This window comes from Leptopilina heterotoma, unplaced genomic scaffold, assembly GCF_015476425.1.
Source record: "Leptopilina heterotoma isolate Lh14 unplaced genomic scaffold, ASM1547642v1 Lhet_142, whole genome shotgun sequence".
NCBI classification, from domain to species: Eukaryota; Metazoa; Arthropoda; class Insecta; order Hymenoptera; family Figitidae; genus Leptopilina; species Leptopilina heterotoma.
This window is the reverse complement of record NW_025110861.1, coordinates 1,079,556-1,107,327: the sequence shown is the minus strand read 5'-3', so window position 1 is coordinate 1,107,327 and position 27,772 is coordinate 1,079,556. Positions and strand designations below refer to the sequence as shown.

At 25.1% G+C, this 27,772-nt stretch overlaps 5 protein-coding genes across 5 annotated transcripts; 2 read left to right on the top strand and 3 right to left on the bottom strand.

Moving 5' to 3' along the window:
* Window positions 1-1,121: 1,121 nt before the first annotated feature.
* On the bottom strand, window positions 1,122-3,651 carry LOC122498196. Its single transcript, XM_043605833.1, has 2 exons — window positions 3,547-3,651; window positions 1,122-3,007 (listed from the first exon to the last, which is right to left on the bottom strand). Exon 2 carries the CDS (start codon window positions 2,974-2,976, stop codon window positions 1,246-1,248), a length of 1,731 nt encoding a protein of 576 aa, XP_043461768.1. The 5' UTR covers window positions 2,977-3,007; window positions 3,547-3,651; the 3' UTR covers window positions 1,122-1,245.
* A 418-nt stretch (window positions 3,652-4,069) lies between these two features.
* On the top strand, window positions 4,070-9,804 carry LOC122498195 (putative ankyrin repeat protein RF_0381). The gene is made up of 3 exons (XM_043605832.1): window positions 4,070-4,292; window positions 7,070-9,469; window positions 9,541-9,804. Exon 2 carries the CDS (start codon window positions 7,089-7,091, stop codon window positions 9,417-9,419), a length of 2,331 nt encoding a protein of 776 aa, XP_043461767.1. The 5' UTR covers window positions 4,070-4,292; window positions 7,070-7,088; the 3' UTR covers window positions 9,420-9,469; window positions 9,541-9,804.
* A 1,164-nt stretch (window positions 9,805-10,968) lies between these two features.
* LOC122498194 lies at window positions 10,969-18,427 on the top strand. The gene is made up of 3 exons (XM_043605831.1): window positions 10,969-11,168; window positions 11,865-12,224; window positions 17,675-18,427. The coding sequence occupies exons 1-3, from the start codon at window positions 11,107-11,109 to the stop codon at window positions 17,922-17,924; spliced, it is 672 nt and encodes a 223-aa protein (XP_043461766.1). The 5' UTR covers window positions 10,969-11,106; the 3' UTR covers window positions 17,925-18,427.
* Window positions 15,308-17,199, bottom strand: LOC122498193. Its single transcript, XM_043605828.1, has 2 exons — window positions 16,603-17,199; window positions 15,308-16,356 (listed from the first exon to the last, which is right to left on the bottom strand). The coding sequence occupies exons 1-2, from the start codon at window positions 17,075-17,077 to the stop codon at window positions 16,040-16,042; spliced, it is 792 nt and encodes a 263-aa protein (XP_043461763.1). The 5' UTR covers window positions 17,078-17,199; the 3' UTR covers window positions 15,308-16,039.
* Window positions 18,086-26,046, bottom strand: LOC122498192 (mitochondrial 2-oxoglutarate/malate carrier protein-like). Its single transcript, XM_043605827.1, has 6 exons — window positions 25,818-26,046; window positions 22,523-22,738; window positions 21,989-22,119; window positions 21,711-21,881; window positions 21,507-21,606; window positions 18,086-18,956 (listed from the first exon to the last, which is right to left on the bottom strand). The coding sequence occupies exons 1-6, from the start codon at window positions 25,874-25,876 to the stop codon at window positions 18,755-18,757; spliced, it is 879 nt and encodes a 292-aa protein (XP_043461762.1). The 5' UTR covers window positions 25,877-26,046; the 3' UTR covers window positions 18,086-18,754.
* Between the last annotated feature and the right edge of the window lie 1,726 nt (window positions 26,047-27,772).

The following is a 27,772-nucleotide window of genomic DNA, read 5'->3' as shown; positions in this document are numbered from 1 at the left end:
TTATTTCTAAAAATGTATGCTCTAATGCTTTTAATATTCAATTATAATCTAAAATTTTTACTGAAATCCATTTTTAAATTAATTTTTGTTAGAAAATTCAACCAGAATTCAATTCTTTAAATACAAAAAAACAATTTATTGAATAATTGCATGTTTCTTAAAATTATTATTGTTTTTTATTATTATTATTATTGTTTATCAAAATAATTGAATTCCTAATAAGAGTTTTAATATTTTCCCAGAATAATTGAATTCCTGTAAAAATTTTATTATTTTCACAGAATACTTGAATTCCTGTAAAAATTTTATTATTTATGAAAATAATTGAATGATTGCGAAGAGATTTATAAAAAAATTGTAAATAATGAAATTCCTGTGAAATTTTTATTATTTTTTAAAAATAATTATAGGTTTGTGTAGAATTTTATTAAATTTTTTTAAAAATAATTGAATTCTTTTGGAAAATTGAAATGAAAAAATTGAATTGAGAAAAATTTTTGAGAATAATTAAAACTTTTCCCGCAGAATTTTATTAAAATTTTTGAAAATAATTGAATTTCGAGGAAGAATTTAATTATTTCTACAAAGATCTAATGAAATTTTATTATTTTTTGTAAATAATTAAAAGTTTGTGTAGAATTTTATTAAAATTTTTTTAAATAATTGAATTCTTTTGGAAAAATTTATTAAAATAGTAAATATTTAAAATCATGAATTGAAAAAAATTTTGAAAATAATTGAAAATTTGCCAAAAATTTTATTAAAATGTTTTAAAATAAATTTTGGAGAAGAATATTACTTTTAAAGATAATTGAAATTTTGGCGAGAATTTTTTAAAAATTTTTGAACTGAATTTTTGCAAAGAATTTTATTACTTTTGAAAATAATTAAATTCCTACAATCATTTGTAATTTCTCTAAAATTATCCAAATAATATCGTATAATTTATGGACTTTACGGACTTTTTTCAATCAAATTATTTATAATTTATTCTTAAAAAATGAGCTTACAGCTTATTAATTAAATTAATAGTTCGTATTATATTATTGCAACTGTTTTATGAGTATAAAGTAAATTAAATCAAAACCGCAAATGAAATCAAACTTTTATTAGCAAAATAACACAAAATTTTCAATAGTACATAAACACAAAATTAGAAAAATATTGTCAATAACGATACTTTTTCTTAACGTGAATGTTTTGTTATAATGTATGAAATTATTTTTCATAAACAATGAACTATATTTAAACGAAATAGTTTCCATTAGGTGTCTTTTTCGTTATGCAGACCGCTCTTCCAAAGTTGCGAAGATCCCCAGCTGACAAGTAATTCATTATTTCAATTACAACGCTTAGTAAATTTCTCTTAAAAAACTCTTTCAGAAAACGAATAAAGACATTTTGACAATTTTTCATTCTCTCAACCCTTTCTTTACGCTTTTCAAAAAAATATCTGTAATCCGGAAATTCGTCATATGTGTCAGATTCCAAAACAGACATTACATCATCATTTCTGAAATATTTTGTCACCTTCAACAAATCTTCATTTAGAAAGTCGAAAAATGAAACTTCTCGATCTGCCCATATTCTTCTTTCTTCCATTTTAAATACTTCTTCTTCGCACTTTTCATAAAAGGAAAAGACCCATTCAAAATTTATATATAGTGAACAACTATAGCTTTTAATATCGAAATTTTTAAGTGCTAAAAATGCTGTTAATAGTTTCCACGTAGTAATTTTATCTGAATGAAATTCTGCATTTATGTGACTGCTGTAACTTTCATAATTCGGATAATCTTCATTATTGTAAATTATGGCGTTCAATTCCAAAAGGCATTCGGTAATTTCAAGAGCATTATAACGAACGCTTATCATTAGAGGAGTAATGTTTCCATCATCCAAAGTATTTACATCTACGCCATTATCAGCTAAAAATTCTATCATCTCTGCCGCTTTTTTCACTTCGTCACCTATAAAATTTAAATTCCAATCGATACCAATAGCTTCATAGGAATTGTCTCTATTACGATAAGTCGCAGATATAATGTTTTCTACAGTACGTGACAGGTGGTGAATAACATTTCCCCCCTCGCAATTATAATAATTAATATTAAAACCTCTGCATAATAGAAAATCGATAAGATTGTAATTATATTTTACGGCTGCAATATCTAATGCCGATTTATAGTCATCTTCCCAGGTGAATAAGTTAGCTCCATGTTCAATTAAAAATTCTATTTCTTTTAAATTGCCAATTTTGCAAGCAGCAACCAACGTATTTCCGCCACCATTGGTTTTGAAATTTAACTCAGCTCCATATGAGCACAAGAGCGTCACCAACTTCGAGGGTTTGTATTTTTCATTGCTACTAGTATCTTCTCTTTCGCCAAAAGCAAAATTAATTGGCATCATATTATTAGAATCTTCCGCGTTAACATTCGCTCCCGCTTTTAAAAGCAATTCTACTATTTCTGTTTGTTTAGTTTGAACGGCGTTAAATAGAGGTGTTTGTCCACGGTCGTCTTTTACATCGACATCTGCACCGAATTCTATCAAAGCTTTCACTACATTCTGTTTTCTTATTTTTATCGCAAAATGCAGTAAAGACGTCTCGAACAGTGTATCGAACATATAATCTGGATCATTATAAGTATTTATATCAAATTTTTCGCATTTCTTGAAAACTGATTCAAAATCTTCGTCGAGATGTTTTATCACAAATTGTAATAAAGCAAAATAATATGTGCTTTTCATGTTAACGTTAAGTTTTTTCTCCAGACAAATATTTATAATTTGTCTACATTTCTTCGCCCAATCATTTTCTGGTGATAATGTTGCTGCATATTTTTCACGGAGGATATCTTGAATTTCCACGATGGATCCAAACTTTAGTGCTAGTTCTAGAGGATTTTTTTCTCGAGAAAAACATCTCGCATTTTTTCTTTCGTCCATAATTTCTAAAAATTCCGACTCCATTATGATTTTATTTTAAAATCTATGTATTTTCCTGAAAATTAATTTTTTTAGTTAGTTAAATCTATGCAAATACTTATTTCCTGATGTTTTTTTTTTGAGAGTAAATACTTCTTTAGATCTTTGTACATCTGATTAGGATACAGTAATATCAAGTAATATCGATGGCTGCTAAATATGAAAACAATTTTCAAAAAAATTTTGACATTTATTTTTAAAAAATATAAAACTTGAAAAAAAGATTTTTCATGATAAAAAGTTAATTTATATTTTCGAAATTTGTTTATACTTAAAAAATATTTAAAAAATTGTAACCTGAAACTGTGGTTTTAAATAATCAAGTTTTCTATTTGTCTTCTTGAGTTAAAAAAAACACAGAATTTTCAATAATATATGTTTTCATTTAGAAACCATCGAATAGTAATAAAAATCGTTATATTGAAATTTTTAACAATGGTAAGTCCAGAATGTTTTAATCGTCGGGATTTCAAAGAGCAATTATTTGTTATTGTCTTGCATTGTTTATGTACATGACAATGTGACAAAACTATTAAAATATGTTCCTTTACTTACATTTCATGTACAAAATTAAGAAAAAAATCAATTTCTTTATCTTTTATATGTCAAAATGTTCATTGCATTTTACAACATGTTTACAACAGATGATTACAATTTACAATCATTAAAATTACAAACATATAGATGCGGTTTATCGGCTGCCAGTGCCTCTGCGGGCAAATTGAAAAACCATTCAAATGTCGTGTGATCACACCATTAGGCATTGTTGAAATGCTTGTAAAAACAGCCTTAAGGCGCTTGCACACTTCCAAAATTTTGGGCGAGCAGCGAATTTTCATGGCCTTGAAACTCACATTACTAAATATGATTGGCTCTACAAAAAGCTGCGTGAAAATGTACTTTTGTCAGTGCCAATCATATTTAGTAATGTGCATTTCAAGGCCGTGAAAATTCGTTGCTCGCCTAAAAATTTGGAAGTGTGCAAGCGCCTTTATTTTGAGATTTCCGTTCCCACCGTTCCCACAAATGAAGTTTCCATTCTATTGCGGTTAATACATTTATGGTTATAAATATTTTTAACTGCCAACTGCCTCTTGGTTTACAAGTCAAAAAGACTAGAGTTACAAATCAAATTCTATAAATTTTAATATTAGATACTTATATAAAATAAATACAAGTTAAAAAGTCTTAGTTTCTGTAATCGAAACATTGTGAAATGCCATCATTAGTTTAATGTTTCGTCACGGAAAATCGTCGAGTTTATAAAAGCTAAGATAAAAGCGATGTTTTGAGATTGCATGGTTAGTAATTTTAATAGAAACTAATTTAATTACCCAGTAAAAAAAAACTAATTCAAACGGATTGAAATGAATTAAGATTTTTGGTAGAAAGCGGGATTCATTCAAGCTCTTTGTATATTCGATTGAATTCGATTCAATTTGCCTGAAGTTGTGCAAACGAATTCGCATTCGTAAGAAATGACCAAGGCATGCATTGAATTCGTGCTGACAATAAATTAAAGGCCCCAATACTTGTCCATTGAATTAGTAAGAATAGAAGGTTTGGAAGTTCAATACAGTTTTACGAATTCAGGAAAATTGCAACATAGCTCCAATTCGTATTTGTCACAAAGCGGGATTCACTGAAACTCTTTGTGAATTCTTTTTAATTTATTTCAATTAGTTTTTGTTTACTGCGGGTATTTATTTATTTATATCTCAGTTTTTTAAAAATATATTTTGATAATAAGTAATAATGTTAACAATATCACAAAAACTTGATACGTTGTATTTTTTTTACATTTTTACACTGCACATTTTGATTGCATGTAAAAATAAATATTTGAAATTAAATTTAATTAAAGAATTAAGATATGATATCAATTTAAATCAACTTATTAAAAGTAAAATGTTTACAATCTTGGGTAAGAATTTGTAAAGTTCAAATTTATGAATCCCATAATCAGCACGTAAGCTTGCCACAAACTTGCCACAACCTTTCCATCCCAGTAAATGAAAACTAATTCAAACGAATTAAGATTTTTGGTAGAAAGCGAGATTCTTTCAAGCTCTTTCTATATTCGATTGAGTTTAATTCAATTTGCACTAATTTTTGCAGATGAATTCGCATTCGAAAGAAATGATCACAGTATCCATTGAATTCGTGCTGACGAATTGAAAAAAATTAAAGTCCCTAATACTTGTCCAACGAATTAGTACGAATAGAAGGTTCGGAAGTTGAATACAGTTTGACGAATGCAGGAAAATTGCAACATAGCTCCAATTCGTATTTATCGCAAAGCAGAAATTCAAAATTTTTTTTAAATTCTCATCAAAATTTTAATTATTTTTTCGAAATAATTAAATTCTTCTCCGAAATTTAATTATTTAAAACATAATTTAATAAAATTCAATACAAACTTCTAATTATTTTCAAAAAGTAATAAAAATTCCACAGGAATTTCATTATTTACAAAATTTTTTTTATAAATTTCTTCGCAATCATTCAATTATATTCATATTAAATAATAAAATTTTTACGAGGATTCAATTATTTTCGTAAATAATAAAATTCTTTTTAGGAATTCAATTATTTTCATAAATGATAAAACTCATTTCAAAATTTAAATTATTTTTCATACAATTTCAATCGAAGTCCTCAAAAAAAATTCTTAAAAATTTTTTTAAAATTCGTCAAATTTATATAGATAAAATTTTTTATGAGAATTTAATTTTAAGAAGCCTGCAATTATTCAATAAATTGTTATTTTTCTATTTAAATAATGGAATTCTAGTAGAATTTTCTCATAAACATTGATTTAAAAATGGATTTCGGTTAAAATATTAGATTATAATTGAATTTTTAAAGCATTAGAGAGTAAATTTTTAGAAATAATTGAATTTTGAAAAGGTTTCAGATTAAAATCTTTGAAAATTTGAATTTTTTATATTTTTAACTAACAATTCTGTGGAATTAATTTTTTTCTTTTTTTGAGACACTTTAATTGTAAATTTTGTTTGAAATTATTTAAAGTTTTTATTTTCTAATATATATATTTAACTGAAAAATTTACGAATAATTGAAATGTTCTAAAATTAAATTGTAAAAAAATGAATTTAAAAAATTTTTTTAAATCTTTTTCAAATATTTATTGAAAATATTGGATTTATAGAAGATATTTAGTTAAAAGCACGAAAAAAATTCAATTTTATAAAAGTTATAAATTATTGCAAAAATTCAATTATTTCTCGAAAAATATAATTATTCTTAAAATTTTTTTTTAAAATTTGTTAATAAATTTCTTTATGGGAATTGAATTTTAAGAAATATTCAATTATTCAATAAATTTTTTGTTTGCATTTTATTTGTATTTAAATAATTGAATTCTAGTAAAATTTTCTAATAAAAATGAATTTCAGTTAAAATTTTAGATAACTGAATTTTTTTTAGATAATTTTTTTTAGATAATTTTTTTTAATATTAATTGAATATTAAAAGCAAGATAGCGTAAATTTTTAAAAATAATTGAATTTTGAAATTAATTTTTTTGAAAAAGTTTAATTGAATTTTTTAAAATATATATTATTTTAAGTTTTTATTTCCTAATATATTTATTTCATTGGAGAATTTACGAATAATTGTCGTATAGTTGAATCTTGTAAAGAAATGTATTGGAAAATTATCAAAGAACTATTTCGAAAATTATTAAAAATAATCGAAGAAGAATTTTAGTTACAAATTCTTGTAAATAATAATTCAATTTTGTATATGATTTTATATTCTCGGTCATCTTTAATTATATAAAACATGAAGAAAGTGATCTTCGACTCGGAGCTATCGATATCTTCTTGTTTTATAGTTACGAAAAATTTAATTTTTTGTAAAATATTCTCTTATTTGACTCGGACTGGTTATATATTTTTGTAAGTAATTGGTCCGTAATTTTTCAATTATTTGGTTCATAATGTCCGTATTTTTAAATACTTCCACTGGTTCGAGTCCTGGGTAGTTAATTTTATTAAATATTGCAATTTTAAATATTAAAATACTGAAATTTATTTAAAAATTTTTGTTACAGAATTCTGATAATCGTTGCCATGGAAAGTTTGAATGATTATGCCGACACTTCTGATTACAATGAATTGTTTCTCGCAGTCCACAATGGAGACTTAAACCTAGTACATTCTTTGCTCGAGAAATATTCTTCGACGAAAACGATACGTGGCAGAACATTGCTGCATGTAGCGACTGCAAGAGGACATACGGAAATAGCAAAATTGTTTACCACCAAGCGAGACGGAGATGGCAATACACCGCTGCATTTGGCGATAAAGGAAAACCAGCCTGAGTTATTTAGCCTTCATTTAGAAGATAGTAATCTAAGCGCAAAAAATCTCAAGGATGAAGGGCCACTTCACTATGCAGCTTTGTATAATCGCTCTGAATTTGCAAAAAAACTTATAGATAATGGCGCCAATATTGAGGAAAAAGATAGAGAGGGTAAAACACCTCTTTATGCTGCATTGTCAAAAGGAAACGTTCAGGTAGCAGTGGTTCTTTTTAAAAATGGTGCTATTTTGAGTGACAACGATTTAGAAAATATTAAACTCCTACCTCACGCAGTGTCCAATGGGAATTTGGAAATGGTAAAGTTGCTCATGCTGAACGGCTGTAATGAAGTCGACTTATCAACTAAATATGGTTCTTCTCTTGAACATGCAGTATCATCTGGTCGTTTGGACATTCTTGAATATCTCATGAAGAATGGAGTAATAAAAAACATCGCAACAGTTAATGAAGATAGATTAGGCTTATTTAGATCACTTATTTTCGACGGCAGTTTGGATACTTTAAAATTTTTAGTAGACATTGGTATTAAAGTAAAAAATAATTTAGATGACGTATTTAATAGTACTTTTAATTTGTGTCGTCATGACATGTGGAAATATTTAGTAACAAGGTTGTCGAAAATTAGTGCAGAAACGTATTTTAAGGAGAAGCAGCTTCATTTTTCTATTCGAATGGGCCAAGTGGAAACTGTTAAAGCAATTGTAAATGAACTATCAAATGAATGTGAATCAGAAACCTTGGCTAGAAAATTAGCCGTTTATATTGCTGTTGAAAGTGGCAGTGAAGAAATATTAAAAATTCTTTTAAACGCTGGTTATCCTGTTGACAGTCTGTTTAAGTTTATAAGCCCTTTGCACGTTGCTGTTACTTTTGAGCAGCCGAGATTAGTGAAACTGCTTTTGAAAGCTGGAGCTGATGTTAATTTACAAACTGAAGATTGTGGTCGTACACCGTTACATTTCGCAGCAACTGCAGCGCAGCCAGCTATAGTTAAGCTTCTTCTAAAAAATGGTGCTGATCCTTTTATAACTTCTAAATTCAGTGAATCTCCGTTGAAAGCAGCTATAGACATTCATTCAGGTCTATTTCATTCCATACCTGTTACTCCTTTAGTGTTTGTGGGATTGGTGAAAGTGACAGAGATGTTAATTCAGTATTCGAATAGTAAAACTAATGAGGATTTATTGGAATATGCAGTTGAAATAAGAGTTTCAAGTATCAATGATTCAAAGCCAAAGTCAAAGAGACAAATATCGTCTGCAGGTGATTCTGTATTTCGTCCTGAAATCGTCAGATGCATATGTAATTATCTAAGTGAAGAGGAAGTTAAATTTTATTTTGAGACAGTTGTACCTAAAGATACATCTTTTCATCCACCAGAATTGTTACAACTTTTGATGGAATACGATTCGAAATCATGTTTTGATATTGAAATAAACCCTTGGAATAAAAATAACAAGTGCCAATTGCTCTTAATTGGTTACTCGAAGAACGTTGATAATCTTTTAGATACAATTATGGAAGTTATTGATTCTTACGATGAAGATAACGACAATGACGTAGAGAAGAAGATTAAAATAGATTTATTAAAATTATTAATATGTCGTTTAGTATTGTTGAACACAGACTGTCATCTATATCGGTTTGCAGTATGTGAATTAATTCTTCTTATTGTTGATTGGGAAGATAATTGTATACAGGAAAAAATTGTCATGCAAAAGACGAATGTTAATGAAAATTTAAATTTTACTTTCTATGATGTATTAACGAAATCAATTGATAAAGTTACAATGTACGCAAATAACGAAGATTTTCTCCATGCAATGAAAACTTCAGAAATAAAATTTTCTGCATATGCTGATTTTTTGAAGACAAATGTCGAAATAGCAGAAAGAAGAAGAAATTTCATCAATAAAAGCACGACATTAATGTATCGTCTGGTTGAAAAATTTTACAATATCCGAATTTCTAATTTTGATATTTGTCATATTTTCCAGTATCTCTCTATTGTAGATTTGAGAAGATTTTCAGCTGCTTGTTATTCATCTTCTTTCGACAATAAAGAAATAGTAATTTAAGGATTTTATTTCCATGAATGTGTTGAAAAATAGTTTAAACTTTAATAATAATTAATAATAATGATGAATTTATCGATCACTCCGAGTCATTTACAAATAAATGACTCGGAGTGATCGATAAATTCATCATTATTATTAAATAACACCGAGTGATAAATTCGAATTAATATTTAATAATAATTATTAACATTAACATTTGAAGAGTTTAAATTTATATTAACTATAAGCTTTGAGCATTAAGTCAGTGTTTTGTACGTCGGCATATTAACAAATTAAACGTTTATTAAATGTTTTTAAATATACTTTAAGTGATGTGACAATACGCTTTTATTCAGTCATGTAAAGTTAGCACTACTTTTTCAAAAAATAAAAAAAAATCACATGAGTTCTGGGTTTTTAGGAATAGTTCTGTAGTTCTATAACGATTTTTTAATAGTTCCTGCAATTGACGCTAAAAAAACCGTATGAAAAATATTAGGTGCTAATTTCGCGTAGCACAACAATTTTAGCAAAAAAAAAGTTCTGAAAAATTCTGACATGGTATCTGAAATACTGCGATACGCATTCTGGTGGCAAAATATTTAACTAATACAACGGGGTCGAATTCAGTGTTGCCAGATACACCGCATTTCCGCATTTTACACCGCAAAACGAGACCTTCATCCGGAATCCGCATTGACAATTGCGGATCACTAAAAATTCCGCATTTTGACAATAGTTCTGCTTTTTTTAATAAAATTATGTGATACTACTATAGAAATATTGAAGTACGAAGCATTCTATATGTATATTATAAAGATATGACAAATCTATGATAGGTTTAAAAAACTTCTATCTATTATATACAGAACATTGGTCGTAATTGAGCTCCACTGGAGCAGGAGAAATACCTTAAAAGCAGTCAAAATAACATTAGTTTGCATTTTTCAGTCTCATAAAATTAATGTTTAAAAGCGTAACCGTAAGGGTGCGATCCCATGTGAGCAGAATACGTCGACCGAAAGCAGAAAATCATGAGTGCAAAAGAGATAGGTAGATATTGTTGTTCTTTTCACTCTCATGATTTTCTGCTTTCGGTCGACGTATTCTGCTCACATGGGATCGCACCCTAAGAATGAGTTAAAGAAGGATAGGTATATTGTTTATCCTTCTCTAACTCATTCTTACGCTTACGGTTACGATTGCGGTTCCGGTTACAGATCTATTCTGCGTTGGCCTTTAGGTTAACACGTTCAAACTGTACGATTCGTAAATCTTACATATCCCGAAACCGAATTAGTTGTGCTTAAGGCGCTCTCACAGCTAGTAGGCAGCATATAAATTTGAATTTACTGTCTCTTTCACTCTAATTGATTTTCTCTCTTACTCCAATTACTGCCTGCGCAGGCAGGCAGAGCTGTGAGAGCTCCATTAGGCCTTTACAAAACGCGACGCAAAACGGTGCTTGTAAACACACCCTTAATCTTATTTTGAAAATAAAAAGAATCCATTGTGAATTTAGCTTTAATATTATGATACAAATTTTTAATTTTTCATTGTTGGCAGCATTTGTTTGTTTATTTACATGTTTACTGAAGTTTACAATGCACAAATTACACAAGAGAGAAAGAAATATTATTTCATATTAATTTATTTATTTTCTTCATTCTTAAAAAAATAAAGTTTTTGTTTAACACAGAAGTTAATAATGACAAAATGTTATATTTGCAATCGAAAAGCCAGTAAATTAAGTAATTTATCATTTCACAGGTATGTTAGAATAAAAATGTCATTTTTTAATTTATTTTGCTATGATACTTTTAATTACAATTCTCTGTATGAAAACACATTGTTAATTTATCTTTGCAGCATAATTAACACTAATTAAAATTCTTTATTTACCAATTTCTTTGGATATGTGTTTTCTGGTTTTCTAACCTATTTTGCATATTTTCTGCTTCTCAATCACATTTCTGTTCACAAAGTTATGAGTTTCTTTTTGAAAGAGAAGAAAAAATTGTATAAAATTCCTTTTTCTTATCACAATTTTTTAACAAAATTCTGTTATTTTTTTGAAAAACAGAAATAATAATTTGCATCATTTTTATACCAAATTTTTCAAAATTAATATATAATTATAAAACATTTTTTTAGAAAATTTTAAATACACATCTTTATGAAAAAAATCTCAATAATTTCTATTTCTTAATTACGATTTTAAATTGAATATCGTTAGAAAGTTTTAGAAAAATTGTACTTCAACTAATTTACAAGTTTAGATGGAAAATATTGTTTTAATATTAACTTTTTAAAATCAAGAAAATTATACAATAAAAATCATTGCTTTTAAAATTCTAAAGTTAATGTTAAAAAAAAATTGTTCTGTTCAAAATCCTTTTTATTCTTTATATAATAAGCATAATATGTAATATTAATATTCTTTTAATTTACAAATAAATACTCTAGGTTTCCAAATGATGAAGAATCAAAACAAAAATGGCTTGATATAATAGGAAAATCAGAATCGATATCAAAGCGTTCCACGGTTTGTTCACTTCATTTCACCGAAGATTGCTTTCGATACGGATTAGTTTATGGTATGCGACGATTGAAAGAAGGCAGCAATCCTTCTCTATATCTCAATGAAACGCCTGAGGAAACTGGAATTCTCAATAAACTTCACACATCTTCTGTTAGTCAAACTTTAGACGAAGTCGTTAATAAATTTCGAATCGATGAATTTGATAACGAGAATTCAGATGATGAAAACTTTGATGTCGTTCAATCACCAAAATTAAAGTCACAAACAAAAAAGAATCATAAAAGGTAAGCAGAAATTTAAATACTAAATAATTTCAATTTTCAATGAGGGTTACCACAAAAATTTAATTTTGTTTCTCGCTGACTTTTTGTGAATAATAACATTCTTTGGAAGAATTCAACTATTTTTATAAATAGTATAATTTTTTGCAAAAATTCAATTATTTTTAACAAAATTTTAATAAAGTTTCACTAAAGAATTGAATTATTTTTTAAAATTTTAATAAAATTTCCCGAAAGAATTCAATTATTTTTATAAATAGTAAAATTCTTCGCAAAAATTAAATTATTTTTATAAATATCAAAATTCTTTGCAGGAATTCAATTATTTTCAACACAATTTTAATTGAATTCCTCGGCAGAATTAAAATACTTTCAAATATTTCCATAAAATTCAATTATTTCCCAAAATTTTAATAAATTCTTGGAAACAATTCAACTTTTTTATAAATATAATACCTATACTAACAGTCTTTGCAGGAGTTAAATTATTTTTAAACCAATTTAAATAAAATTACACGAAAGAATTTAATTAAATTTTCAAAAATTTCCATAAAGTTCAATTTCAACAAGAATTTAAAATTCTCCAAATATAATTCAATTATTCTCAAAATATTTTTAAAAAATTCTATATAAAAATTAAATTACTTTCAATGCAATTTTTAAATATTTATTCGTTAAAAAAATTGAAAGAATTTAATTATTTTCAAAAAATAATAAAATTCTTCTGGCGTATACCTACAGAAATTCAATTATTTTCGAAACAACTTTAATTGAATTTTTCGAAAGAATTTAATTATTTTCAAATATTTCTATAAAATTCTTCAAAACAATTCAATTTTTCTTTAAATTTTAATAAATTCTTCGATCATTTCAATTATTTCTATAAATAGTAAAATTCTTTGCAAAAATTCAATTCTTTTCAAAACAATTTTAATAGAATTCCTCAAAAGAATTTAATTATTTTCAAATATTTACATAAAATTAATTTGTTTTCTAAAATTTTAATAAATTCTTTGGACCAATTCAATTATTTTAATAAATATAGTAAAATTTTTTGTAAAAATTAAATTATTTTTATAAATAATTTTCAATAAAAATTATTTTAAAAAATCCATTATTTTAAAAAAATCCAAAAAAATTCTTCGAAAGAATTTAATTAGGATTTTTAAAAATTTTAATAGAATTCATCGCGAGAATTCAATATTATTTTCATAAATAAAAAAACTTGAATTTTTTTTTGTTAAGATTCTTTGCAAGAATTCAATGATTTTCAATATACAATTTTAAAATTGAAAATAAATTTAAAAAGAAATTTTTTTTTAAAAGTTAGGAAACAAAAAAGCAATTAACAACCAACTTTAAACTGCGAACAGATTACCGGAATACAACGATTATTAAAGTTTTTGATAAATAAAAAAAATATTAAATAATAATTTCGAATAACTTTTGATCGACCTGATGAAATTGAATGAAACAAACGCTAAAATAATCTTATTTGTGATTTTCTTTAAGATTAAAAAAAACCGTGAAACTTTTAAAAATTCATCCGCCATATTGGTTCCGCCATTTTGAATTTTCAAAATTTAACCTCAAATTCGTAATCAGCAACCCGAAAAACCCTTTTATAGAAAATTTGGATCGAAATCCAAAGAAATTTGTTTTTTCCGCATTTTAGTCATTTTTCTTTGAAATTGTAGCCGCTAAAGGGGCTGATAAAGTTTTTTTTAAAAATATTTTTCATTTTTATGAAACTAGGTACAAGTGGTACAAGTGTTTTTAAAACAATATTTTTAAAATTCCATATTTTGAAATGGAAATTCGCATTTTTGCTCTATCATAACAGTCGAGTCTGGCAACACTGTAACCAATTCTTGTGTTTACGAATTTCACCTTCACGTGTGTATAGAATTGTCAATTTTTTCTCCAGTTATCAATATAGTTTTAAATATTTGAAAAGATTTTTAAGTTTGTGAGATTGTTGTACGATATGGAAGCAAAAAATGCTAGGATTGCAAATCATTGTTGCAACCCTTTTTCGAAACATTCTCGTAGAAGAGATAACATTGTAGAAATGACACCGGCTCTGAAGAACCGCTTTCCTTTCTTGAAAGGGCACAAAAACATTTGTAAAAGTTGTAAAACTTTGTGCTATCGAAAGGCAAAGGAACAACAAAAAAGTCTTCAAGAAAATTCAGAAGAATTCGTCGATAATTGTGTTAAGTCTGAACTTATTTTGATAGTACGTATACCTATGAAAAGTATTTTTTTTAAAGTAATAGAATTTTTACAAATTTACATATTAATTTAGAATTCTCATTTTCAATACAAAAATTTTGATAATTAAATGTAATTTATCTACTTTGGTAGTACAATATAAAAAAATAGGTTATGTTTGTCATTTTCAAAAGTGAAAATCGTGAAAATATAAAAAGGATCAGTTATTCTCAATGCGAAATAACGAGGTTTAAGTTTTCATTTTACATCTAATATATTCAACAAAAATTATTTTTTTTTGTATTATTTTTTCATTTGCCAATAAGGACAATTTTTAACATTGTAAAATTTTATTCTGTTTCATAGTTTGTACATATAATTTTTTTAGTATTATACGTATTATAACAAATAGAAATATCTTTATAATTATTAAATTTAATCAAATTGAAAATTCTAGAAAGAAGAATTAGATATTCCCATGAATGAATCGCAAGAGATAGTGGAAAATGCGGAAGAATTAGAAGAAGAAGAAGAAAAAGCACATTTACGAAAAGAAAAAATTAGCATTGCACTGAATATTCTGCTTGAAGAATTTGATTTGACACCACTTAACTCCATAGATTTATCAGTAACAGAAGCCGCAGAAGAAAACTTCAACCAACTATTACAAAAATTAAAAAAGTTCTTCATAAAAAACTACAAGTCAGACAGAATTTAGTAAAAGGGACGATAGGGACCTAATAATTTCAGCTGATGAGAATATTTTTTACGATCAAAAATATTAAAATATATGAAGTCATTCTTGTAAGACGGTAGTTTTTGGAATCTTAACTAAATCACAGGTGAGATTATTTTAGCGTTTATTTCATTCAATTTCGTCCGGTCGCTCAAAAGTTATTCGAAATTATCAAAACTTTGTATAAACATAATATAAACTTAATTTTTGTTTTTTACGCTGAATTTTTTAAAAAAAAGTTAAATAATTTTGTTAATTAAGTTCTTTGAGAATTTTCAAATCCATTTGTTTACAATTCAATTTTAGGAAATTCCAATTATTCGCAAGAGTGTCTACTAACTGGGAAAACCGGGAACAATTTTTTCACAAAATTAAAAAAAGTTTTATTATTTTAATTTTTTTTAAAAAATCGCTTTTTATTTCAATTTTTATAGATATTTATACTGTTCTCTAAATTTTAATTAGTTGAAAATAATTAATTTTATATAGTCTTGAAACAAATGACCACTCATTTCAGCTTGAAATGGGCTAGGATTTTTTCATAATACTAATATATTCATCTGAGATTTCTACTATCTCCTGTCTTTTTAAAACTGACCCATACAGACCGAAATTTCGGTCGCATTGACAATAGCTATGTCCTCCAACAGGGAGAATGTGGATTATTTTTACATTACGCTTTGCAGATAACCAAGCGCAATATCGCATCATAGGGAGCTGCAGATTTTGTGCGTAATCAAATTCAAGAACCAATGTTTTGTTTTTATCGTCTTTACACACTCCAGTAGTGTACTCATTTCTCTATGATCTTTATACATTTTTTCATGAATGCGTAAGTCATTCTTACAGGAATCATCAGGATTCGTTGTTAAAAGTCGCAAACATCGGTTCTAAGTGATCGAATAGAGTATTTGCTCTTTTCACGAAAAAATTTATGGTAAACTTTGTATGTTAAATCAAGCCGAGTTCCTGTTTTCTTTTCGTGAAATTTCAAAAATAAAGAATGCAACTTTACAATTGTAAGATCTGCATTATCAAAGTATTTCCTTTTCGTGTTCTGGCCTTTATAATGTGATTCCTTGTGAGGCAGTGTTGACCAGTGTTCTTCAACTGATTCCCAAATATCATCCGGTATTTTTTTTGGATTCGGTGCCTTCCCACGAGTTTCTGTGGCAACAAGCAAACCTGTAATTTCCATTTCAGTATAGTTAGTTGAAAATTAGAAAAAAAAAACATTTAGGATAAAAATGCAGTTTTATATTATATTTTGAGTTATTTAATTGTATAATTGTATAATAATAAAACAAAAAACTTAATTTCCATGAATAATTTAGAAAATATTAAATTACTATAAAATACTAAAAATATTAACATTTCAATTAATACTAACTTGAGTAAATAATAAATTTAAAAACAAATTTTAAATCATACCTTTATTATTATACTGATGTATAGTTTTCATTCTTCTTTCAGTAATTTGAAGTAAAGTTATTAGGAATTTTTTACAAATAAAGGAATCTGAACCGGCACTTTTTACTGTATACTTCCAAGAATGTTGTCGATTTTTGGTTTTGGGACTAGGTTTTGCAGTTTTAATGTTCTCTCGATGCACGCAACTAATTAAAAAAGTATCCTGGTCTGCTTTCGAACCCAGAGACCAAAACTTTTGGAAAATATCCTTTTGTTCTTGTCGATTTAGTTTCGAACAACACTTATTATTACAACAGTTAGTAATTTGTTTAAAGATTTTGCAATCGATTTCATTTTCATTCTTAGAAACATAACCTCTTCCTGGATTCTTGCTGATTTTCCTCTTATTTTCTTTCCATTTATCTTTTCGCACACGTTTTTTTAATCCACCACATTCTGATGCAGAAGAACTTGATTCCATTGTAGCACTTTCCATCGCAATAACTTTTTTGATCTATATTTTTTTATTCGATAAAGCTCTATGTGACAAACGTCAATAAACGCGAAAGACAGCGCGCGCGGTACTGTGCAGCAGAACTGCAGAAGCGACAGACGCAGCTTGACGTTCGGCCAGCGCCGTAGTTTGAAATTGAAATAATATTTTTTTTTAATAATTAATTAAATAAATATTAAAAAAATTTAATTAATTTCAGAAGAATTTGAATTATTAAAATTTTTCAAAAATCTAAGTTCTTTAAAATTTCTAATTAAATTCATTCAAATTTGAAATTTTATAAAATTTGTAATTAAAACCGTTTGAAAAGTTTATTTATTTACAAAAATTATGATCGCAACTCTTAAAATTCAATTAATTTTGAAATAAAATTATTCATTAAATAATTTATAAGTAATAATTTTATGATTGTCTATGAGGGAAACGAAAGGCACAAAAAATGAGAATTTTCTTATGAATTCTAAAAAATTAATTTTTTCCAGTACATTCTTTTTATCCCTGACTTTTCTCTGACCTGTGGCAACCCTGTTAATTAACAAATTTAATTTATTTCAATTTCTGTATTTATGTTCTTATCAGGAATGAATTTAATGCTCCAAAAACGAAAATAAGTGTGAATCTCACATGGGAGAAAATTATATCGAGACCTGATGGAGGAAAAAAATATTGGGAACACACTCAACGAGAATTAATTGCCAAGAAAAAAAGAATAAAAACTTTAGAGTTAACACTTCGACGTATGAAAGAGAAATTATTAAATGTACAAACATCGATAAAAGAATTGAAAGAAAATCCTTACGTTGCTGTTTATGTTCAAAATGATAAATAACATATTTTTATAAAACAGTAAAAAGAAATTTTTACGTTTACAAATTAAAAAATAAAGTGATTGTATAGTTAATTGTAAAGCTTTTTTCATAAAGAAAAAAATGATAGAAATTAAAATGTAATTAACGAAAATTGGTATGTAAAAAAATTATTTACTGTAAATAAATTTATACACTGTTTATTTTTTCGTAAATACATAAAAAAATAGAGGTGGACTTTTTGTTTACGTATTCGTGTATCTATAGCTTGCAAATTATCCCTAACACATGCTTCTTAAAGGGAATGATGAGAGTAAAATTATAATAATAATACACATGTCTTGTGTTTCGGCACATTGAACATTTTGTGGCAAACACTTTTTTTTTGTAAACAATGCACAACGACGAGGAACTATTGAAATCTCCTCTGACGATTTATAACAATAATAAAAACTATAATCGTTCCAGACGACGTTACGTTCTAATAAGAGAATGTACACAGAATGTATTGTTTACACTGTGGCTCGAAAAAAGAAGCCAGTAATTCGCATTTCAATTGACTAATATAATCTAAGAAAAATGCGTTCTTCATTATAGAGAACGTGTTTGTGATACGCCTGAAATTTTCTCAATTTTTCTAAAGTCTTTGTAAAATTTTATTTCCCTAAATAAATATTAAAATAATTTTTCTTGCCATCATATTGACGAAACGAAAAATGTACAGTGGGCCTTTTTAAAAATGATGACTAATCCAGTAGATTTGAACATTCGTTATTAACAAGTGGAGAGAATTGTCTCGATTAATATGGCCGCGGAATATGCACTTGGAACAAGATTAACAACTTTAATTTCATCATGCAAATTTGCTTTTGTAAATTGACGTCATTTGCTCAAGGAAGATGAATGTTAAGACAGTGTGCGGTCCTAAGCGAGCGTAATAAGGAAAGAATCCTTTCCACAAGGCAAATAGACCTTCGTTTCGCACCACCTTCGTTAGCACATCCACTGAACCCTTGAACTCTGGTTTTCCGTCTATCATCTTCATGTTTTGGATTCTAAAATGCAAACAAAGTTTATTTTTCATTCTCTGCTTCGTATAAGTAAACATTAATAATCACTGTTCGACAAAAATTCACTGTTTTTCTGGCCCTTTGGTTCTTCTGGTTTCTAATTTTACTGAACTTTTTTGGAATCTAAAATTCCCAAGATGAAACCTACAGGAAAAACATTACGTCTCATTTTTGTAGTAAATTTCATTGTCTTTAATTTGGTGAATTTTAATTATAAATTTAGATTAATTTTCTTTGAAAAAAATAAAAACGAAAGATTCAAATTTATTTTTGTCACATTTGCCCCAAACCCAAAACTTTTAATAGAAAAACTTTATTTTTGAGTTGCTGCTATTTCATTTAATTTTCTTTCTGTTGAAATTTTTAGAATATTACAATTTTACAACAATTAAAATTTTCAAAGGTTTCAATTAAAAAAACTCTTGAAATTTAATTATTTTAAAAAAATTTCACTATAACGCTATTCTTATTAGAAAGCTCTACGAGAATTCAATTATTTAAATAAAGAAATAAATAATTGAATTTTTTTGAAGAAGTTTAATAAAATTTTTAAGAATAATTGCATTTTTCAAACAATTTTATAGCTCATGGAAATAATTTAATTCTTGTGACAAATATGAGTAAAATTTTTTTAAATAATTGAATTACTTTAGAACAATTTATTGAAATAGTACCTAAATATTGAAAATAGTTAAATTTCGTCAAATTTTTGGAATAGCAAAGGAATTTAATTATTTTAAGAATTTTGATATAATTTGTTTATCAAAATTTAATAATTATTTTCAATTCATTTTTAATTAAATTTCTTGAAAAAATGTAGTAGTTTTCAAAAATTTTAATCAAATTCTTTCTAATACAAATTTTTTTAAATTTATAATTTTAATAAAATTCTTCGTAGCAATTTTAAATTAAATTAAAAATTTGTATTGTTAGGAAGAATTTCATTAAAATTTTTGAAAATAATTAAATTCTTTCAAGAGTTTTATTAAAATTATAAATTTGAAAAAACATTTATTGTTAGGAAGAATTTTATTAAAATTTTTGAAAATAATTAAATTCTTTCAAGAATTTTATTTTTTATTAAAATTATAAATTTGAAAAAAATTTTATTGTTTCAAAAACTTTAATGAAATTCTTACTAACAATAAAATTCTTTTCAAATTTATAATTTTAATAAAATTTTTGAAAGAATTTATTTATTTTCAAAAATTTTAATAAAATTCTTCCTAACCATACAAATTTTTAATTTAATTTAATTTAAAATTGCTACGAAGAATTTTATTAAAATTATAAATTTGAAAGAATTTGTATTTTTAGGAAGAATTTCATTAAAATTTTTAAAAATAACTAAATTCTTTCAAGAAATTTAATTAAAAATGGTTTGTAAATTATTATTAAATTCTAATAAACAAAATGATATCAAAATTTTTAAAAATAATTAAATTCCTTTAAAGAATTTTAATAAAATTGTAAAAAAAAAAAATTGTAAAGAATTTATTTATTTATTATTTAAATTATTAATTAATTATTAATTATTATTATTAATAATTTAATTAATTATTAAATTATTTAATATTATTTAAATTGTATTGTATTGTATTGTATTGTTATTTAAATTGTAAAGAATAATTGCATTTTTCGAAAAATTTATAATTTTATTAAAAATAATTGAAATCCTGCAATGAGTTTTATTAATTGAATGCTTACAACGAATTTTATTAAAATTTTTTAAAATAATTGAATTACTGAGGAGAATTTTATTATATTTAAAAATAATTGAATTGTTGCGATGAATTTTATAAAAATTCTATTTTAATAATTAATTTGTTTCGAAAAATTATATGAAAATTGTGTTTTAAAAAATTGAATTACTGTGAAAATTTTATAATTTATGAATATAATTGATTGTTTGTAAAGAATTTAATAAACATTTTTTCTTATATAATTGAATTCTTTTGGGAAATTTTTTATTAAAATAGTAAATATTGAAAATAATTGAATTTTGAAAATTTTTTGAAAATAATATTGAATCGTTTCAAAGAATTTTAATAATATTTTTTGAATTGCATAATTTTTGAATTGAATAAATGTTTATCGTCAAACTTTCCTTAAAATTTAGCTTGAAACTTTCCTGAAAATTTAAATTAAATTTGCACCTATATAGATTTAGATGAAAATTTTATTTAAATTTTCAGGTAAATTTCACGATAAACATTTATTGAAGTGGGCCATTTAAATCTTTACACAATTTTCATTAAACTTTGCAAGTAAATACTCCGAAGTTTGCAAGTAAATCTTTAATAAACTTTTAGGAATGTTTCGGTGCTGTGTGGTCTTATAGTGATTCAAAAAGTGTCAAAACTGCGACTTTTTGCAATTTGACCCCGTTTTTCTCAAAATTGAGACGTGCTGCTAAAATTTTACTCACAGATTCGTAATCTACGGCAAAAATTCTATAAGAATCATCATCGTTTCTTTTTGTAGCAAAATTTTGTCAATCAGTGTTATCAATTAATTTTCGAATGATTGTGTCACCTCGTTTTAGCGATATCAACAGGCATCGAAGCTGCAGTTGTTACCAATCCAGAAATCATGGAAGCGACAAAGTGTAGAGTTATATTTTCCTCAAAATAACCTGCAATTTTAGTGAAAATTAAAATTATCAACAATAAATTATTTCAAATCAAAGTTAGCTGCTAATGTACAGTAAATTAAAAAGAATTTTAAAAAAGTTTGTACCCGTGTCGAGAAGTGATTCCTTTGCTTGTGAATAAGACGCAAGTTGTGCAGCATTCACCACCATGGCTCTTCCCATTGTTGGAATGGCTCCTCGCCAAAGAGTAAAGACTCCTTCCTCTCTTGTCATTCGTAAAAGTGCGTGGAAGACATTCTTGTAATTGCGCCTTTCAGCTGGAAAATCAAACAATTTTGGTTTGAATATAATAAGAAGTAAGTATTCATTAAGAAAATTTATTATTAAAGATAGTAAATAAACTCTAATTCGTTGATTAGACTACCTAAGGGCAATCTCCCATCGGCTGTCATTCTGATTAAGGCGACTTCCGCTGGCGTTCCAACAAATGCACCGACACAGCCTGCAGCCATTCCAATGCCTGCCTTCATAAAGAAATTCGGTTGTCCTTCCTTTCTAAGGAAATAGTCAAACAATTGTCCTTTTTTAAAATAAATGTTTTCACGAAAAGTAAGAAATGGAAGCGTTTTTGTAAGAAAAGAGACCAATGTTTCAAATATTAATGATATTAATGTTATTTTAATCTGTTTTTTGCTTCTTTAATTTCTGCCGAGTGACTAAGGCAATATGCAGAAAGCAATTTTTCTCTGAAAAATAAGATCGCAGTCTTCTTCTGATAACTCATTATCTTATTATTTCCAAACGTATGTCAGGTATCTCAGTGGTTTTTTATTCGAATATTAGGTAAAAAGAGTATTCTTTCTTTTATTATTCATATATAGTTTTTCCTTCGTTTTTAACTATATTATTCTCTGGTTATTATTTTATAATAAAAAATAAAATGGGGAAATCTACTCACGAGGCAAGTTCAAGGAGCCAAGTATATATTCCCAGTCTGGTAGTTGTGTAAGTAGCTTGTCTCAAGAGGCCTGCAGAAAGTCCTGAATACATAGCGAAAAGGCCTTCATTTTTTAAAATATTTGAAACAACGCTAACAGTCGATGTCTTCGTTCCGCTCAGTTGCATTCGATTTTTGATCAGATCTAATGGTTGCACGAAGCATGTTGCTGCCATTCTAAATCAAAAAAATTATTCACAATTAAACAACGATAAATTTTAATTAGTCAAATTACAGCTATTTAAATTATTAGTATCGTGCATTTTTACTGTTAAATTACTCATTTTATTATTATCTACTAAAAAATTGAGGGGCATGATAATAATGAAATTCTTTTCCAAAATTCAATTATTTTGATAAATATCAAAATTCTTCTCAAGAATTCAATTATTGTCAAAAATTTTAATTAAATTCTTGCGGCAAAATTTCAATTATTTAAACAAAATTTAATAAAATACTTTGTAAGAATTCATTTATTTTTATAAATTTTAATGAATATCTCGTCAAGAATTCAATTATTTTTATAAATAGCAAAATTTTTCGCAAAAAATTCAATTATTTTCAAAAATTTTAATAAAATTCTTTGCAACATTTCAATTATTTTTAAAAGTTTTTCGCAATTCAATGCGTTTTTAAATATTTACTATTTTCATAAAATTTATCAACATATTTAATTATAGAAAAAACTTGTTAATACAATTCTACGAAAAGATTCAATTATTTTCATAAATAATAAAAATTTCATTTACGAATTCAATTATTTTCATCGCAGAATTTCAAATATTTTTAATAAAATTTTAAATAAATTCCTTGTAAGATGCAATTATTATTGAAAAATTTTATTAAAACTTGAAAGAATTCAATTTTAAGAAACATTCAATTATTCAATAAAACAAGAAAATTCGTTGCAATAATTCAAATATTTTCATAAATAACATTTAATTCGTCGCAGAAAATCAATTATTTTAAGGAATTTTAATAAAATTCTTTTCCAAAATTCAACTATTTTGATAAATATCAAAATTCATCGCAAGAATTCAATTCTTTTGAATAGTAATAAAATACTTTGCAGAAATTAAATTATTTTCAAAATTTTTTGAAAATTCTCGTCAAGAATTAAATTATCTTTATAAATATTAAATAGATAGGGAAATTCTTCTCAAGAATTAAATTATTGTCAAAATTTTTTTTTAATTTTTCTCAAAAAGTCAATTATTTTCAAAAATTTCAATAAAATTATTCTCTCATGAATTCAATTATTTTCAAAAATTATTATTTAAATTCTTCTCAGGAATTCAATTATTTTTAAAAAATTTAATAAAATTCTTCAAAAAGTTTTCAATTATTTTCAAAAATTGTTATAAAATTCTTTAATATAATAAATTTCATTAAAATTTTAATTAAATTCCTTTAAAGAAATTAAATATTTTCAAAAGTTGTTAATACAATTCTTGGTAAAAATTAAATTTTAAGAAACATTCAATATTATTTATTTTTGTATTTAAATAATTGATTTCTCGTAGAATTAAATTATTATTTTTCGTACTTTTAACTAACAATTCTGTAGAATTAATTTTTTTTTTTTGAAAAAGTTTAATTGAATAATAATTGATGTTATTGATTTAAAGTAGAATTTTAGTTGAAAATTCTAGCAAATGTTAATTGAATTGAAATGATACAAATAATTTTAAAGAAATTACAGTAGCAATATTCTTATAATAATAAAATAATGATTTTGTCAGTCTGTCATCTTTAATTATTATAAAACATGAAGATATCGATTGCTCCGAGTCGAAGACTCGGAGTGATTGATTTCTTCATGTTATTAAAAAATTTAACTAATTTCAGAAGAATCTGATTTAATAAAATTTTTCAAGAACCTAAGTTCTTTAAAATTTTTAATTAAATTCATTCAAAGTAGAAATTTTCTAAAATTTAAAATTAAAACCTTTTGAATTTGATCTATTTATAAAATTGAATTAATTTTGAAATTCGTTGAAATAGAGTTTGAACTTAATAAATTTGGAATCACTACGGAAATTCGAACTAATGATTTTTATATAATTTCCATGCGCTCTGAAATTTCCATGATCTGATTAGAATTTTCAAGAGACTTTTAAGATTTCATGAACTAAAATGAAGTTCCATGACAATTCTATGATTTCCAGAGATTTTCCTTGACTTGCAGAAACCCTGCTGTTTAAAAATGCAAAAAAATAAGTATTCTCTTTATCACTGGAAATGACCTTAGAAGATTACATAACTGTCGAAGCATATGAATCTATAATTGTAACACTTTCGAGTTATGGTGTCAAATATCTTATATTTTAAAATAACTCAGTAAAAAAATAATGTATTTTCTCAAATATCCATTTATCAAGTTTCAGAAATAGGGAAATTTTTTTACATAAAATCTATATAAATATACATTTCACATTTATAAAATTAGAATTAGCCACTCAAGTTGTAAATAAAAAGTGACACATTTATAAAATACTTGTTGAATAAATAAATAATTATTTATAAATTGGCATTCAAGGAGAGAGTAAATGAACTTTTGAAAGGAGTGTATGACAGAAAAGCATCACATGCCTTGCAGGTATATTTAAAAACCTTGACTGTCGTTTACTACCGGCGAAAAACTAAATTAAGAACACTGCGACAATATTCTATATCATTTTTTTTAGCAAATTTACTCGACAATAAAATTCGAATTTCATCACGCGAGTAAAACAAATACAAACTATATTTCATATGAATAGTTAAAAATCCCACTTTCGACATATAAATACCCATTTGGAAATTAATTAATAAAAACAATAATATCGATGAGAGGTTCGTTAAAACGATAACAATCACCGATAAGAATTTATGCAAAAACATTTCAACGGGAAATTGTATAATTTTATTGATTTCACGATGCCTGCTTCGCCTGCTTTGACCTCTGCTTTTCGGCAAAATCATTAATTGATACATCAATTCTGACAGCTGAGAAAAAACAATTGGTAACTAACTCAAAGTCCAACAATCAATTTTTAAAATAAAAGAGTAACAATCCCCGTTCATTATTTCAAATTGAATATTATGTCTATTACAATTGAGGTTATAATTTCAAATTTTTGCCATTTTGAAACATTGAGAAAATTTTACTGAAAAGAAAAAGAAGTGCAGAAATTTTTAAGAACTCGTATTAAGTAATTTATTTTTAAGTTCTGAACATAGACTGTAATTAATAATTAAAATATTTATTACTAACCCAGAAGTTCCGCCGATAAAAAATTTGATTCCATTTGGCACCGTTTTCTCACTTCCCATTTTGACTAGTTTTTTATTCTAACGAACGCTACTTAATTTATTTTTTCTATTTTTTTTATTGATATCAGTTTTTTCTTTTTGAAATTTAACCAGAACCGGACACTGAATATTAAATGTTAACTCATATCAATCTACAATGAATGCGACTGAGCGACTGGAATGTCTCGTCTGCGCACGCAATTTTATATATACGTTACGTACATAATTATTTAGTGAAATTAATTTTTATCTCAAATTTGTTTCTTGTAGGTAGTTATTTTGTTAATTTATTATTTTTACAACGTTAGAATTTTGGGTATCCGAATTTTATTAACAAAAAAAAAGAAATGTGTCACTGTTTTCAATTAAAAACAAATGAAATAAATTTTCTCAATAATAGAAAATTTTTATATTTTTTTGCAATATAATAATTATTGCCTAATATATATAATACCGGTCTTAATTTTGCGATCATACTTTTTCGATGAATGAAAACATTTAAAAAATTTTAAATATTAAATAAAACCCCGAGAATTAATATTTTATTTATTAGAAATATGGAAAAAAATGTTTGTCGCCTTTTCAAGGTTTTCAAGGTACAAAAATAAGTTTTTTAATCTTCTTCTTTAATCTTTTAAATATTCTTGTTATACCTGTTGATGTAGTAACTTTTAACACTTTAAAACCTAAATTTTATATAAAATATATTTTTAATTAATAATTAATAATTAATTAATAATAATTAATAATTTTTAAATTATTTTTAAAAAAATCTTTATTTTTGAACTCGAAATGCTAAAAAATACACTATTTATTATTCAATTTTTTTTATATAAAAATTCATTTTCTTATTTTACTAAATAATTACAGGTCATCATTTTTATATATAAAAAATAAAATATTTTTAAAAATTATGATAAAATTGTGATAAAATTATGATCCGTAATTAGTTAGTAAAATAAAGAAATGAATTTTCAAATCAAAAATTTAATAATAATAGTAGCTACTTTATAGCATTTTCTGTCTAAAAACAAAAATTTTTTTTCAAAAAATAATTAAATAATTATGAAAATCAATTTTTTTTGTTGATCCAAAAACATATTTCCTAAAAAATACGCATGAATTTTAAAATTCATCAATTTTTAAAGAAAAATAAAAATACAAAAAGGGTCATAATATTTTCTGACCGATTCTATTTTTTTGCCATTGAATTCCTCACAAAAAATTATTTTCAAAATAATTTTGTGAAATATTTAAATTATTTTTTTTATAAGTATAGTTAATAATATCGGTGTACCCTTAAAAAACTCAATTATGTTTAATATAATTTTATACGGAATTACTATTATTTAAAAAATGTTTAATTAATTATTTTCAAAAATTTTATTTTCTTAATTAAAAAAAGTAGAATTAAAATTTTTTAAAAAACAAATTTATTTTATAAATTTTTTTTATTTTAAAGCTGAAAATTTTAACTTTTTAAAATTTTATCATTTACAAAATTTAGCTATTTTAGATCCATTATGAACATTTTTCTTGTTTTTACGCTAAAAAAATATTATAAATTGCTGCTCTTCGTAAAATTCAATAATTGTAAAATAAATACAAAGAAATATTCTCTAAATGTCAATTAGTACTTAATAAGAAAAGAAAGAAATTCGAGATAGCGTTTTAAAAAGTAGAGTAATTTAAAAGTTATTAAGGTGAAAAAGAATTCAAGAAAAATTAATGGTTTTCAAGAGTTTTAAATATTTTTAGACACCAATTATTTTCGTATAGTAATAATTGTTGAACTTTGATAGTTTTTTTTAGTATTTTTGATAAAATTCTCTGACCTATGACAATCATGTTGATTTGTTGATTTTTTTTAAAACAAAAAAAATTTCTGTAGAATTATGAAAACTTTATATTTTTATT

What these genes read in the sequence shown, in the direction of transcription:
- LOC122498196 (XM_043605833.1), bottom strand. Translation starts at nt 2,976, where the DNA reads ATGGAGTCGGAATTTTTAGAAATTATGGACGAAAGAAAAAATGCGAGA.
- LOC122498195 (XM_043605832.1), top strand. Translation starts at nt 7,089, where the DNA reads ATGGAAAGTTTGAATGATTATGCCGACACTTCTGATTACAATGAATTG.
- LOC122498194 (XM_043605831.1), top strand. Translation starts at nt 11,107, where the DNA reads ATGACAAAATGTTATATTTGCAATCGAAAAGCCAGTAAATTAAGTAAT. An exon ending in AGTAATTTATCATTTCACAG is followed by an intron (nt 11,169 to 11,864) that starts GTATGTTAGAAT and finishes TAAATACTCTAG; the next exon opens with GTTTCCAAATGATGAAGAAT. An exon ending in ACAAAAAAGAATCATAAAAG is followed by an intron (nt 12,225 to 17,674) that starts GTAAGCAGAAAT and finishes TGTTCTTATCAG; the next exon opens with GAATGAATTTAATGCTCCAA.
- LOC122498193 (XM_043605828.1), bottom strand. Translation starts at nt 17,077, where the DNA reads ATGGAAAGTGCTACAATGGAATCAAGTTCTTCTGCATCAGAATGTGGT. An exon ending in ACATCAGTATAATAATAAAG is followed by an intron (nt 16,357 to 16,602) that starts GTATGATTTAAA and finishes TGGAAATTACAG; the next exon opens with GTTTGCTTGTTGCCACAGAA.
- LOC122498192 (XM_043605827.1), bottom strand. Translation starts at nt 25,876, where the DNA reads ATGGGAAGTGAGAAAACGGTGCCAAATGGAATCAAATTTTTTATCGGC. An exon ending in GGAATCACTTCTCGACACGG is followed by an intron (nt 21,607 to 21,710) that starts GTACAAACTTTT and finishes CTAAAATTGCAG; the next exon opens with GTTATTTTGAGGAAAATATA. An exon ending in GTTGATATCGCTAAAACGAG is followed by an intron (nt 18,957 to 21,506) that starts GTGACACAATCA and finishes TTTGCATTTTAG; the next exon opens with AATCCAAAACATGAAGATGA.